This window comes from Balaenoptera musculus, chromosome 4 (assembly GCF_009873245.2).
Source record: "Balaenoptera musculus isolate JJ_BM4_2016_0621 chromosome 4, mBalMus1.pri.v3, whole genome shotgun sequence".
NCBI classification, from domain to species: Eukaryota; Metazoa; Chordata; class Mammalia; order Artiodactyla; family Balaenopteridae; genus Balaenoptera; species Balaenoptera musculus.
The window spans coordinates 23,712,068-23,727,191 of NC_045788.1; the positions used below are offsets into that span (position 1 = coordinate 23,712,068).

Genomic DNA, 15,124 nt, shown 5'->3' on the forward strand with positions numbered 1-15,124 from the left:
TGAAATTGAGCCTTAGGGGTATGGGCCGAATTTTCTTGCTACAATTCCTAAGGGCTTGTCTCCCCTTTCTTTCTTTTCTTTTCTTTTCTTTTTTTTTTTTAAATACATTTATTTAGCTTTGCTCTTCTTCTTATTATTATTTCTTTTAAATATTTTTGGCCGCGTTGGGTCTTCCTTGCTGTGCGCAGGCTTTCTCTAGTTGCAGTGAGTGGGGGCTACTCTTCGTGGTGGTGTGCGGGCTTCTTGTTGTGGTGGCTTCTCTGTTGTGGTGGGTTCTCTGTTGCGGAGCACGGGCTCTAGGCATGTGGTAGTTGCAGCACCTGGGCACTGTAGTTGTGGTGCACAGGCTAGTTGCTCCGCGGCATGTGGGATCTTCCCACACCAGCGCTCAAACCTGTGTTGCCTGCATTGGCAGGCACATTCTTAACCACTGTGCCGCCAGGGAAGTCCCTGTCTCCTCTTGCTGTAACTGGACTGTCCTCTGATTTTGAACTGTTTTGCTAGGTGCTGATTTTATCAGGATATGACCAGTGGTAGACAGTATTCTTTTGAGACTGTCCCCTTCTGATGCATAGCCTACTTCCTTATGGATTTTTTTCTTTTTTCATCTTAATAATAGCAAAGTAATATTTCTGCTTTGTCTTTTATATTTTAATTCTTTCCCCTGCATCATTCTTAATTGTTATGGGGAATATAGTGGTTGTTCTGCATAATAAGATCTTTTAAAAAATACTATATATTTTGGACCTCATTGCATATTTACCCTTTTTTGTTTTCTCTGTTCTTGATTACACTGGCAGCTGGGTGCTGGAAAAAGAAAAAGTGACCAGATCCTTTATTTCTTTCATTGCCAACAAATATTTCCTCCTTGACTTAAGTGTGGTAATTATTGCTGCCTGAAAAAGGTTGCTAAATGCTGAACAAACCATTGCTGTAGAAAGCGTATTTTAGGTGCAGGATCTCAGAAGGAGGAAGAGTGAAGGTAAAGGTGTGCTTTTGATTTCTCCAGCCACCCAGCCTCTTCACCCGGCCACTTACATAAAACAGAATGTTTCTGGTGTGAAAAGATTTGTGCATGCCCCATGAAGGCAGGATTTCACCCTTGTAGAGGTCCCAGTACTTGAATGGAAAGCTGTAGCATTGATAGGTCTCTTCTCATTTTGCAAAAACTGCTCTGTGCTGCATAGAGTTCTTTTTTCTTTCCTCTTTGCTTACCAAAAATATCTTACGCCTTTTAATAGATGAATGAAGAAATGTTGTGCCAGGAGTTTGGAAGATTTGGGCCCCTGGCCAGCGTGAAAATTATGTGGCCCAGAACTGATGAAGAAAGGGCAAGAGAGAGAAATTGTGGCTTTGTGGCCTTTATGAATAGAAGAGATGCTGAAAGAGCTTTAAAAAACTTAAATGGTAAGGAAGCCCATCTGTAGAACTCAGATATTGCTTTGGTTTTGAAAAGTATTTATAAAAACTCGAGAGGAAAAATGGACCAGAAAGGTAAAGGTTAAACATGAAAATTAATTTAAATCACCAGAGAGCCTTTATTTTCTTTTGAGAGTTACCAGGGTGACTTTTCTTTTCTTTCTCTTAGGAAAGATGATTATGTCTTTTGAAATGAAGTTAGGTTGGGGTAAAGCTGTGCCTATTCCTCCACATCCAATATACATTCCGCCTTCCATGATGGAACATACGCTTCCCCCACCTCCGTCAGGACTGCCTTTTAATGCGCAGCCTAGAGAGCGGTTAAAAAACCCCAATGCTCCCATGTTACCACCACCTAAAAACAAGGAGGATTTTGAGAAGGTAATTTAAAAAATGTACATAGGGCCGCATCTAATTTGTAAATACTAAATCTGTGGTAGTATTTCTTTTCAACAATTTATAGAAAGTGTGTGTGTAATTCTGTTTGGCATCTCTTAAAGAAAATGAAATAACTTAGATGTGTTCCCTGCCTTAGCCCATGGAAACCCTGTATTGGGATACTAGGTCATATTTTTATTTGTGGCTATCATTCCTTTTTTGACCACTTATTAAGTTTTTTTTTTTTTCCTTTGTCCACTGTTGTATCCAGGTTTGCTTAAGTGTAGTATCTAAATTTACTTTGTTTTGAGAAAGTGATACTTTGTATTTGGTTAAGTGCCTTTTCAGTTAGAAAGACTCCTAAATAGTTAAACTGTTTGGATGGCAGCTAGCTAATAACTTCGTTTTCAAGATCTAAGGTCTTAGAATATTTGAGAGCATATATGGTTTTTAAAAAGTTAGCTACTCTAGTAAAAGCAAAGGGTATTTTCTTTTTATTAAACATAAAACCAACTTAATTTCAAGTTATAAGAATTTGTTGGTTCTATTATGAATTAATTACACTTAAAATGACAGGGCTGGTTTTAAAGGCTTGGGAACAAAGTAGCAAACTGTATGGTCAGAGGCAAACAGTTAATGATTTCACAAATTAAAATCTTTATCTGATAATTCTCAGTGTAGTACCTATTTCAGTGCATTGATGTGCATTCTGGCAGGAATGTTCTGATTCTTTGCATTTGGTGAACGTTTACTGTTCACTGAACACATCCATTTGCATTTATGTAATTGCTTAGTGTATAATTACTTCAAATGCAGTGATTGCCTGCAAAACTTGTGATTAGATGTGTAGTATTTTCAATGCATATGTATATTTTTGCTTGTTACTTGTTAACAATACTCACATATTCTATGTTTATTATCTGATGTGACTTCATATACAGACTCTGTCGCAAGCCATAGTCAAAGTGGTTATCCCAACAGAAAGGTACATGTTTTTCTTTATTATTACTGATCTAAATATAGACAATATCCCCTTCTGAATTAAAAAAAAATGGTGTTGAGGAAAAGGTAGTATCTTGACTGAGCAATGGTTCCTTCCCAGTACTTTTTGGGGGGGATATGTGAAATTTAACTAACTTTAGTATACTTTGCAATTTTATGTCATTATCTTTTTTGTTTTATTGTTAACAATGTAGGGTATTTTGTAGCTTTAGTAGTTACAGTGTGTTTAATAGATTTAATCTGGAGTTGTTAGTCTAATAACATTAGATTATTGGGATGGGAAAATAGGTGTTTTAAATGTATCTTAAATTTTAGATAATGTTACATTTTGACCCAATCTTATTTTTTTTCTTGGTTTCTGAATTGTGTGTGTTTAATATGCAACCTTAGTTTGAGTTTTCCTTACTGAAAGCATAGCTTTATTTTTCCTAAATGATTTTAAGAAGGAATTTCTATTATTCTCGTGAACACTGACCATAACTCGAAACTTTTTTCATGGTAACAAAGGTGTTTGGAATTCTTTTATTTTCCTTTCTTCCGTTTTTTCTTTTTCAACATAATGTTAAAGCAGAAGAAAGAATTCATGCCGTAGGTATGCTCTTGCTCAGTCAAGCTAAGCCTTTTCCCAAACACAGGAACACAACACTGGTTGAATAATAAATGAACACAAAAGAATACCAAATTCTCTTTGACATTGGCCTTGGTGAGCAACACCAGCTGAAGTGTCTGCGGCAGCGGGGGACCAGGAAAGCAGCATGGGATGGATTGGGAAAGTATACAGGTTTTGACCAGACATTGGTACGATCGACTCCAGTAAATGTGGTTTTATTATAACTGAGAGACAATTTTTGTTTTTTTGTTGTTGTTGCCCAGAATAAGATAATTACCATTTTAAAATAAAATAATGCACTTTAAATTATGTCATCTTTTTGTACTACACTGTTTCATTCTGATAGAAAAGTCACCTTTTTAAAAATAAGCACATAATCCTTAAGGAAAAAAGAATGATTACAGTTCTTTAAGAATCTTGAATGTAAGTTAGCAACGACTAATTGTCAGATTTTGATTTTAAATAATCATGAAACATTCTAAAACTTCTTTTAAACTTTAAATTTTCTAAAAATAGATATATCAGTTACAAGCCTGTTTAAAACTATAGTGGGTTTTTTTTTCCACTGGTAAAGCACTCACAGGAAAGTAGTATATTGGCAGCACTTAAAAAGCATATATCCAGTATTAGCTTTATATGTGGCTCAGCTTATTTCTAAACAAAATTTTGAGTGTACATTTTGCTGTAAAGTCTTGACTCACCATTACAATGAATCCTTTGTTTTAAACTTGCTAAATCATTTTTCATCTATCTTTAATATGCAAGTCAAGTTGCTTTTGACTTAATTCATGCAAGTTTCTGGATGTGTAGTATTTGTCCACCTAGTCATTGATTTTGTATATTATGATACATAAAATTTCCCTTTAATTTGACATATACCAGTGGGAGTGTTGGGACTGAATCAATACCATATCTCCCTTCTTTTAAAACAATGTCATTAACCATATGGATGTTGAGAATACATTCTCATTTGGATATCAAGAACTGCATATTTGCAGACCAATTAATACTTATGTGAAAGAATTTTTAGATTTAAAATTGATACTTTTGGGTTTTTGTTTTAACAGTTTGAGGTTGAATTAATAATTTTAATATATAGTTTTCCCTCTGTTAAAGATTTATTAAACCTTCATATTTTTCTTTGACCTCTATTAGGAGGTCAAAAAAATTCATTTTTTCACTATAGAGATTTTAGTGTCCACTTAAGTAGGTTTGTTTGAAAACTGAGAAAATAATTATAGTCAGCATGAGATAAATTATTTTACTGTTCATGTACTCTGAAGCAGGGCTTTATAGAGCAAAAAAAAGGTCTTATTCTATAACTGTATATTTATTTATATTCTAGCAGTTATATGAACTTAATTTGAGCTGGGAATGCTAAAGGTGTAATTTAGTGTGTGCCTTGTACCAAGAGCCAATATCCTTTTGCTTTTCCCATTTGTTATTTGCCAACTCTATATGGTGGAGACTGGTGAAATGAGAAATCAGAAGTAGCTATCATAAGCTGAATCATTTTTGCCTGACACTGTAATCAATGTCTAAAATGGTGTTTGGAGCCTAATAAGGTATCAGATTTTAAAAATACTTTATAAGCCCAGTCAACAAAATGACGACTAAAAAGTTACATATGTTTATTTTTGGCTTAAATATTGGGAAGTAATTGTTATGAAAAATGGGAAGGGCATATCACCATGTCCCTTGTTTTGGAATATTTTGGAAACAGGACTCCATTCGTTTAAGGCTTTGGCAATATAATTGCTTTATTGATTCAGAACACACAGGCAGAATTATACATGTCATGAGCTATGTGAACTAGTTTGAAGTGTGGTCCAAAGGGATGTTGCCTCATTGAAGGTCAGATTCAATAAAAACTCCATCTGCTATATGTGTACCAGAAAAGCACAGGAGTTGGATGGATTTTTTTAATTATTAAATCAGACCTTAAACTTGTTAATAGTTGTGCATTTTTATAAATTATAGTCATGTATATAACATTTCAGTATCACTATAAAAGTGCTTGGTTTAGGAATGTTTTAAAACTGAGATAGTGTGTAAGTTTTTAGATGGTTATGATAACATGTAAGCTTTAAGTTTCTGATTTTATATATTTGCAGCTTTCCAGTTAGTTGTGATTCATAATTTAATGTTTTGCATTTGGAAAGTAAAATTAAGTGGTATTTAGAAATTGAAATCTTTATTACTGTGAAGCTGTGTTGTGGTTTCCCACCCTCCCTTCCCTTCCCTTCCCCTCCCACTCCCTTATCCCCATTGCCCCCCTCCCTCTTAATGCACAAGGTATTAACATATGCTCCAGGTTACTTTCTTGGTATAAAATTCTGTATTAGTCAGCAGAATAATCTTTTTCTGCACAATTATAGTAACTTAGGTCAAGTGTAGTTTTATTTAGTGGTAGGTCTGAATCCATTTTCTTTAACTGTGTTGTTGTTGTAGGAATTTGCTCGCCCTGATACATCGAATGATAGAGTTTGTTGTACGTGAAGGGCCAATGTTTGAAGCTATGATTATGAACAGAGAGATCAACAATCCTATGTTCAGGTGTGCATTTTTTTTATTGTGGTAATAACATTTACATGTAACATACAACTTACCATTTATATATGTACAGTTCAGTGGCATTAAGTACATTCATGTTGTTGTGCAACCATCACCATAACTTTTCACATTTTCCATAACTGAAACTCTGTACCCCTTAAACAATAACTCCCCATTCCTTTGGTCCCTCAGCCCCTGGCAACCACCATTCTACTTTCTGTGAATTTGATTACCCTAGGTACCTCATCTAAGTGGAGTCATACCTTATTTGTGCTTTTGAGACTGGCTTATTTCACTTAGCATAATGTCTTCAAGGTTCATCCTTGGTGTAGCATGTGTCAGAATTTCCTTACCTTTTAAGGCTGAATAATATTCCATTGCATGTATATATCACATTTTGTTTATCCTCAGATGTGCATTTTAAAAAATACTTTAAAATTATTTTTTGGAATTAAAAATACTCAAAGAAAAAAGTCCTAAAAGTATGAGGTTATTTTCGTAATGGGGTGAGAAGGCAGTTTTAATAATTAGACTAGAATGTGCCTGGGTCAATTTTCCAGTGATTTCCATGGTTTGATTAATTAAATAGCTTTGTTTTTAGCATTCTCTAGGAGGAAAATATTTTTCATTGTGTTTTTCAATGAAAGAGTCTTTCATAAGCAAAATACGGTAGAATAAATGAGGTTTATAAGAAACTACTTATTTTCTGAATAGTTATATCTAACACTTCATTTGCAATTTACTTAAGTCATTTAAAAACCACTGCTTTTGAAGTTATATCTTGGGAAGACCTCTCCATTGCCAGACACAGTACCCGACACATAGTGTTCAATAAAACTGATTGTAAGACTCAGCAAGATGCATACATACCTTCTGAGTATTAGTGTCAGTCGCAAAGGCGGTCTGGGGTTGGGGTGAGGAAAGGGATAGATGGCAGTGGGTGAGGATTTCTCTTCAGGGATCTTTGCTTTGGGTTTTATTTAGAAGTAAATAGGCAAATAATATTTCTCATTTGTTCATATTTACTTGAAGATAGTTCTCCATGAAAGAATCCAATGTTTAATTTTGTTTTTGTTTTTGTTTTAGATTCTTATTTGAAAACCAGACACCAGCCCATGTTTACTATAGGTGGAAGCTTTATTCTATTCTGCAGGCAAGTATAATCAACTACTTTGTTATTTTGATTCTGAGGTATTAGATCTTTCTAATAACATTCTGGACACTTAACTAGGGAGATTCTCCAACTAAGTGGCGGACAGAAGATTTTCGTATGTTCAAAAATGGATCTTTTTGGAGGCCACCACCGTTAAATCCATATCTGCATGGGATGTCAGAAGAGCAGGAAACAGAAGCTTTTGTAGAGGAGCCTAGTAAAAAGGGAGCACTTAAGGAAGAGTAAGATTTTTACCTTTCTTGTTTTATATTCAGAAAAGTGGCTTTAATGGTCACTGTAATTAATGGTCTTAATAAGATGTGTTAACCCTAAAATAAAATGGTTTTTAAAATTTGTGATTGTTTAAAATAGTAACATCTCTTAACGTATGCATTGTAGTTTTAAAAATCTTGGCAAGTATTATAAGTGTGTGTCCTACTCAACTTGACCTCTTCCTACTGATAAAAATTATTGATGATCTCTTAAGTGATGGTACTCCAGCAGTGGAATACTTTATATTCTTATAGAAATTATTTCATGGCCCTTAGAACTCTTGCCTCTTTGAATGCAACGTAAAGAGGTAAAGTTATTTTATGGCTTAGTGAAGTCAAATGGGTGACTGCAAAGCTGCTCCATGAAGTGCCGTGTGCGGCCACCATGGAAACATGTTATTATTAGTGCTCAGTCAGCACTGCTTCAGGGCAGTTAGCCTGGTTTAAGAAGCAGAAACAAATTTAACTATTGAAATGTTTAGAGGAAATTCTGTATACCTGAAGGGGAAAAAAAAAGGCCAAAATAATTTTTAGCTTATAGGATTATATACTTCACTGTCAATAAATCTTAGTGCTAGTTGCATTGATGCATTGTTTGTGAGAGCATTGCTGATAGAGAACTATAGCATTTGAGAGTATATTTGCTTCTGAAGATGTATGTTCATCATTACTTTTGCCCAGGGATCTGCATACTCAGCCCATAGGCTAAATCTGGCTACCTCCTGTTTTTGTAAATAAAGTTTTATTTGAACACGGCCATACCCATCCCTTTGCATGTAGTCTGTGGTTGCTTTGGTGTTATAGCAGCAAAGCTGAGTAACTGTGACAGAGACTGTATGACTTTCAAAGCCTAAAATATTCACTCTGTGATCCTCTACAGAAAAAGTTTGTCAACCCTTGCTTTATAGCCTGTCCTAATCCTATGCAGAAGTGCTAAAGTAACAGACTTCCTTCAAAGGAGAGTGAAGGCCATGAAGGTTCTTCTTCAGTGTAATAGGATAATAGGAGTGGGACATTTGCGAAGACTCTTGAAAAAATGCCTATAATTTAAAATTTACTTAATTTGTAAACTAAAAGTCACTAAAATAATTTATTAGTTCCCGGGATAGTTTTCTTCCCCATATAAATTCTTTAAAAAAATGTAACATATTTGGAATACGTAACACAAATCAGACTTAACACAACTTAGTCTTCAGAATTTTATCTGAGTGGGTTTTAAAGAAATTAACGTGCGAGCAGAAACTATAATGGCATTTGAAATTTGTATTTATAAATACTTATAAGTTAAAAAATTCGTATTCAGACAGAGGGACAAATTAGAAGAAATTCTGCGGGGGTTAACTCCAAGGAAAAATGATATTGGAGATGCAATGGTTTTCTGTCTTAATAATGCTGAAGCTGCTGAAGAAATAGTGGATTGCATTACCGAGTCATTGTCCATCTTAAAGACACCCCTTCCCAAAAAGGTATGGGAATAATTTCTCCTAATGGAACATTTAGTTAAGTAAAGGAGAGGTAATAGTTGGCTTCTGTTTGAATTGAAATTGGTTTCCTTTTTGAATGAAGAAGTTGACTGAAGAAACCTTTCTGGTGCAGTTTCATTTTCCTTCTGCCTGGGAAACTTATCTTAGTTATTAACACACAGATTATCAACAGATTGAAATGTAAATGAGTTACAACTTTTGTCCCTGCCAAAGTCATGGTTGTGGTGATACTGAATTTCTTAAAACTCTTCTCATTAGTTAGGATTATTAAATTATGGCTAAACATTGGCCTTATGCTGTTGATTCAAAAAATTTCAATACGGAAATTTTTTTAGATACGTTTTTTTGCTGTTGGTTTTTTATTTTTAATCCATTTTATGCTGTCTTTTGGTATTCTAGATTGCCAGATTATATTTGGTTTCTGATGTTTTGTACAACTCTTCAGCCAAAGTTGCCAATGCTTCCTATTATAGAAAATTGTAAGTATAGTGATGTAAGTTGATATGCCTGAACTAAAATATTTAAGGGTAAGGAGCTCAGAAAAGAGGATAGTTTTGTTAATTAATACCCTCAATAATAAGAAATAATTTGAATTTCTTCATAGTTTGTTGAATATTCTAAAAATTGGATTGTATTCATTGAAGTAAACCACTTTAAGCTAAATTATTATAATCTTTTGAAAGTTTTTCTATCAGTTTCTTGATTAACTTGATAAAAGAACAAATAGGAAGAGTTAAAAAATCACTTTATTTCTATTGTGTATTTAGCCACTTGTGTAATAAATAAGCTGAAACACTAGAAATAGTGGCCAACAAAGGAAGAAAACAAAGGAGCATTAACTATTTACAGAATCAGTGTTCTCTGATCATCATTGTATTGGTTGTGGTTCATTGCTAATGTTTTCCTAGGCAATAGGAAATTATGTTGCTGTATATTAATATATAACTCCTCCTCAGTTCCCCACAGTTCCTTTTTGGTGTTTATTTTATGAATTAGGGAAGCTTTTCTTTAGGAACTGGCTCTGAAGGGAAATTTGGAGGTTTGGGCCCTAATCTTAGCTCTGCTATTCCTTCTTTTGCCTTGGACAGGTCACTTACCTTTTCTATTTCCTGTTTCATAAAACAAAGTGGTTGGACTAGATGGCTCAAGGTATCCTAGATGTAAGAGTTCCTTGTTAATTACGGGAACTAGTTCTTAAGGCTCTTCGTGCGATTTTGCAGAAGAAAAATTCAGAATAATAGGAGTTAAAGTTATAGTTTTAGAGTTTAAACACCTAATTCTTATTTTTAAAGATTTACTTGATTAATTTATTTATAAAATTAAAAGTCCAGAGTGGTTTTCATTGGCCTAGCATGTTGAAGTAGATAAAGATTTTTAAACACGTTCTATTGTAAAAAACATATTATTTGAATTTCAGTTTTGAAACAAAGTTGTGTCAGATATTTTCAGACCTCAATGCTACCTATCGTACAATTCAAGGCCATTTACAGTCTGAAAACTTTAAGGTACGTTTATTGTTTGGGTGTTTTTGCCCTAGTGTTTTAAATGGGAAGTGGGCACCGGAAGCACATTGGAGGGCTAAAAGAGTATGTTAAGTAAGTGTAAGACATAACTTAGATGATTCAGAAATTATTGTTTTAAAATTTACTGCCATTTTACCTTCAGTATCAAAAAAAGTCTGAAATTTAAAAATATGTCTAGTGTTTTGTTGGGTGTCTGTTTTAGTTTTAAGGATTTTATTTAAACATTTTAAATACTGGTCTTTTCACAGAAAACACTCAGAAGATCACTTGTTTTATAGTGGTATATATTATTTGGCTGGATTAGGAATATAGTTATTCATGTTGAAAGTATATTCAGTTATTAATTTTTTATTAACGCTCAAGCTGTAGACCAGTGTTTAAGAAAAGCCAAACAGAATACCTTACTTATAGTTGAAAAAATAGATACACTTTCATGGGAAGAATACTCATTAAGGAAATTTTTAGCTTGGGAAGATGCCCAATGACCCCACCATTTAGGGGATTCAGACAAACAACTCCATTAAAATTTTTTTTGACCATAAGACAGAGATTATAGAAAAGTTTAAGGAGGGGACAGAGAGAAGTGTTAGCCAGAATCAGGAAGTACTTCATCGGACCATAAAGGAATTCAGATCAAAATGTGGGCTACCTTGATATCCAGCTTTCATAAGTTTCTAAGCTAGTGTTTCCCAGAATGTGGCCTCATGTGTACCACCAGTGGTATGGGACCTTGATCTTAGGTGACTGAGAGCAAACAGTTACTGTTTCTTTTTTATTACATTTATTCTTAGTTTCTTTCCTCTTTTAATGGGGAGGTAATATTCATTTTTAAAAAAAATATTGTAATGATGAATAGTTATTTCCCTTAAACTTTAAAAAGAATATTGGTTTAAAGGAAAATTTAGCAAATTGTGATGGTCATTATCATGAGATGACGTTGGATAGTTATTGCCCTAAATAATAATTCATTGTCTTTTTCCTGTTAGCAACGGGTAATGACCTGCTTTAGAGCATGGGAAGATTGGGCAATTTATCCAGAACCATTTTTGATCAAACTACAAAATATTTTCTTAGGACTTGTAAATATTATTGAAGAAAAGGAGACAGAGGTAGGTATTCAGTGTATTTGTCCGATTATCTTAAAATTTATTTCTGGAATGCTGTGGAGGTATGATATGTTACAGATGTGAGTAACATTTCTTTGTGGAAAATGCCTACTGTTTACCACTAAACAGTGGATTTTTGTTGCTGGCATTGCTGGAGCCCAGGACTTGAAATTATATGTAATAGGAATTCTCTGTTTTGTGTCTTTATGTGAAAATTGGTGACTTTTTAAATTTGATGACATGAAAGGATTTATAGTATATTAGTAGAAAAAAAGCAAGTAATAGAGCAGTGTATATAGCATGATTTCATTTTGTTAAACTAAAGATAGCTGTGTAAGTAAACATGTACCTGAAAAGATGCACCACAGTGGTAGCAGATTGTATTCATCACCATTCTGTTTTTTTTTTTTTTTTTAAACCTCCTCGATAGTTCTTAAATCCATCATCTTCATTTCTACCATCCTAATCCAGCTATCATACTTTCACTTTCACTGCTCCAACCACATGGTCCTTGTTTCAGTTTCTTAAGTATGTTTCCTCCTACCATAGGCCTTTGTACATGTTCTTTCCTCTTTCTGGAACATCTCTTCTTTATCTGAGACACTTCAGATCTCAGTTTGAGCATAAATTCATTGAGCCTTCTCAGACCTCTTTAGGTGGAACCTACTTATTACACATTCTAATAATACAGTGCACCTCTTTGTTATAGCAGTCATCGTATATTGTTGTGATTATCTGATTGCCTGGCTCCTTCTCTGCCCCCCGTCCCCCCCCACCCCCCAATTGTACTAAGCTCTACGACGGGAGGGACTAGGGGACCAAGGCTCGTTTTTGCTCATCATTGTATCCTCAGTGCCTCACATGGTACCTGGCATAATTAAGTACTTGGTAACTATTTGATAAATATTGCACAGATGAATGCGTCTTTGTCAGCTGGATGATAAAAATATATTCTTATTATATCCTCACATTGTACCTGGGCATGTTAGTTGGTTTATACTGGATTGCAAGTTAATCTTTTAGCAATATGACTTTAGCAAGCAAAAGAAAATGTTACAGTAGCATGTGTTTTTATAGGATGTACCAGATGACCTTGATGGTGCCCCCATTGAGGAAGAGCTTGATGGTGCACCTCTAGAAGATGTGGATGGAATTCCTATTGATGCTACTCCCATTGATGACCTTGATGGAGTCCCTATTAAGAGCCTTGATGATGATCTTGATGGAGTGCCTTGTAAGTTCAAACTTCAAACTCATTAAATCTAGCTAATAAGTTTGATTCCAAGCCTCTTTAATTTCCACACATGCTGATATGGAAAAAGGTTATAATTTCTCAGTAAGGTTGTCAGTCATTAACTTTTTTCTGTCTTTTAGTTCTGACTTTTCAGAATTGAACTACCCAGTAATACATTTGTGCCAAGAAAAAGGTTTCCTTTCTGGTCACGTTTATTTGTTGGGACAGTCAGCCTCTTAAAATATTAGCAGGTTTTTCCTGTCTTAATTGTTAGGAAACTACAGGCAAAATCTTGTGTTCAATTGTATGCATAATCCCAGGTGCTTGGTTTTATCAGTTCTATTTTTATTATTAGTTTTCCTAACTTATAGATTCAGTTTTCCTAGTTGCCTGGAATCATTTTTGGAAATAAGTATACATAATCTTTAGTACATTTGGATTATATGTTAAAATATTGAATAATATATGAATTCTGCAGTTTAAACAATAATTAGATAAAGGTACTAAAGTTTCTTTTACTTTCTCAGCTTCTCCATTTGCTTGCAGTAACCACCTCTATGTTCTGGGTATATGTGTGTGTGCGTATCTATATCTACATATATATATATATAGATATAGATACGCACACACACATATATATGCATATGTATGTATATAAATTATATTTATACTTATATTTAAAAATTGGACCTCAGGTGCAGAGAGTTGGATTAGTCATAATCCTTGTTCTTGACACTAGCATTATTGGTCCACGTGTGACCTTATTTAATTTTACTTTTTAATAATAAGTGAATATTCATGAGCTCTTTAAGTCATCCTCTAGTAGTCAGAGTTAATGGCTCATCTTTCTTCAACAGTGGATGCGACTGAAGACGCAAAGAAGAATGAGCCTATATTTAAGGTTGCCCCGTCAAAATGGGAAGCTGTAGATGAATCTGAATTGGAAGCACAGGGTAAGTAAAAATACAATAAATACGAAGCTTTAAAAAATTGAGTACTTAAAGTTTTACCAAATCATTGTTGTGTGTGTGTACGTGTACATTTTCCTTTTGTATTTTATAACATGTTTCAACCTTAAGACCCAGTGTGGTCATATTTTATGTCTAGTGGCTAAGTTTTCATTGTGGTTGCTGTTTAAATTATCTTAGATCCTTCAGTTTGGATGCTTCAAGAGTAATCAGAGAAATCACTAAAAACCTTTTAGGTTAAGCCATTTCAGTAGAAAATGTAGATGGGAAGCTGTACCTATTTGGAAATTAGAGGTCAGTTTCAGAAAAACCAAAGCTTTGTCTCTCTTATAATGCTTGACTTCTTAGATGCAGTTTAGACCTACCTTTCATACTTGCTTGGACATGTATCCTAGAGCTTATAATCTATAATTGTTAATTCAGTATTTGTAGGTTCTAATGAAATAAATCTTACCATCTAGCATAGAAATAAGGATGACAACATTATTTGTCACCTCATGAATTTGAATAAAATTATAGTGTAGGTGTGAGGAAAGAAATACATTTAGTACATAGAAATGGCTATTCAAAGAAAAGATAAATGTAGATAACTTCTGTAATATAAACTTTCAGTTCTAAAGCTGGGCTTCTACTGTGCTGCTGCACAAATGCTGATTTACCTTATGGAATTACATCCTTTTTTTCCTTCCATTCAGCTGTAACAACTTCTAAATGGGAGTTATTTGACCAGCATGAAGAATCAGAAGAAGAAGAAAATCAAAAGTAAGAATCTAAGTTTCGAATATACTCAGTTTCTTATTGCATATGCACTCCCTTTTTCATTAAGAGGTATGCTTGAAATAATAGTGACGAGGAAAACTTAACTCTTAAAAAAACTTGTTTTAAGAGGATCATTTTTAGTTCTTCATTGTTTTTCCAGTGAATAAAGAGCTTTTGCTTTCTGGTTTTGATGCATCTGGTTTCACTTTGCTTTTGAGTTTGTTTTCCTGTGCTAGGTTATACATTCTTACTTTGTAGTTACTAAATGGTCAACTGCATTTATTTTAAGTCTTTGTCATCAAGTATTGTTTTGGCTCCACAAAAAGTGTTTTTTAAAATGTGAATGGGAAGGTTATGCTCCTTTTTGGGGGGGATTGTGCATTGCTAAGAAAAATAATGCATTATGACCATTATGACCGTTACGTTATTTAAATATTAACACCTCAGAAGAACTAAGAATAACTAAAAGAAAAAAACCATTTTACCTTTATTGTATGGAGAAATTATAGTTTTCAGTTTTGCTCTTTGGTAATTACCCCCGGTTGATTTTGAGTTTAACACTGAATGTGATTATAGGAATTCCTGCTCCCAAATTCTCCTGCAAGTTTATGCTGGTAGTTTTTTTTTTTTTTAAGATAGCACTTGACACCTTTAAAAATCATT

The 15,124-nt window shown here is 34.0% G+C and overlaps 1 protein-coding gene across 4 annotated transcripts in view; it reads left to right on the forward strand.

Moving 5' to 3' along the window:
* The window catches only part of LOC118894153 (U2 snRNP associated SURP domain containing), a 51,626-nt gene that overhangs the window by 24,416 nt on the left and 12,086 nt on the right, over positions 1-15,124 (forward strand). For 3 of the 4 annotated variants that reach the window (XM_036849969.1, XM_036849972.1, XM_036849971.1), the window contains exons 11-23: positions 1,242-1,407; positions 1,589-1,800; positions 2,739-2,782; positions 5,861-5,965; positions 7,049-7,115; positions 7,194-7,357; positions 8,691-8,853; positions 9,271-9,350; positions 10,289-10,376; positions 11,381-11,503; positions 12,578-12,734; positions 13,592-13,687; positions 14,398-14,464. In XM_036849969.1, the coding sequence (XP_036705864.1) occupies positions 1,242-1,407; positions 1,589-1,800; positions 2,739-2,782; positions 5,861-5,965; positions 7,049-7,115; positions 7,194-7,357; positions 8,691-8,853; positions 9,271-9,350; positions 10,289-10,376; positions 11,381-11,503; positions 12,578-12,734; positions 13,592-13,687; positions 14,398-14,464 (1,532 nt within the window). Of the gene's footprint in view, positions 1-1,241; positions 1,408-1,588; positions 1,801-2,738; positions 2,783-5,860; positions 5,966-7,048; positions 7,116-7,193; positions 7,358-8,690; positions 8,854-9,270; positions 9,351-10,288; positions 10,377-11,380; positions 11,504-12,577; positions 12,735-13,591; positions 13,688-14,397; positions 14,465-15,124 lie in introns of those variants that run through there. The other variant, XM_036849973.1, reaches the window with a different exon arrangement.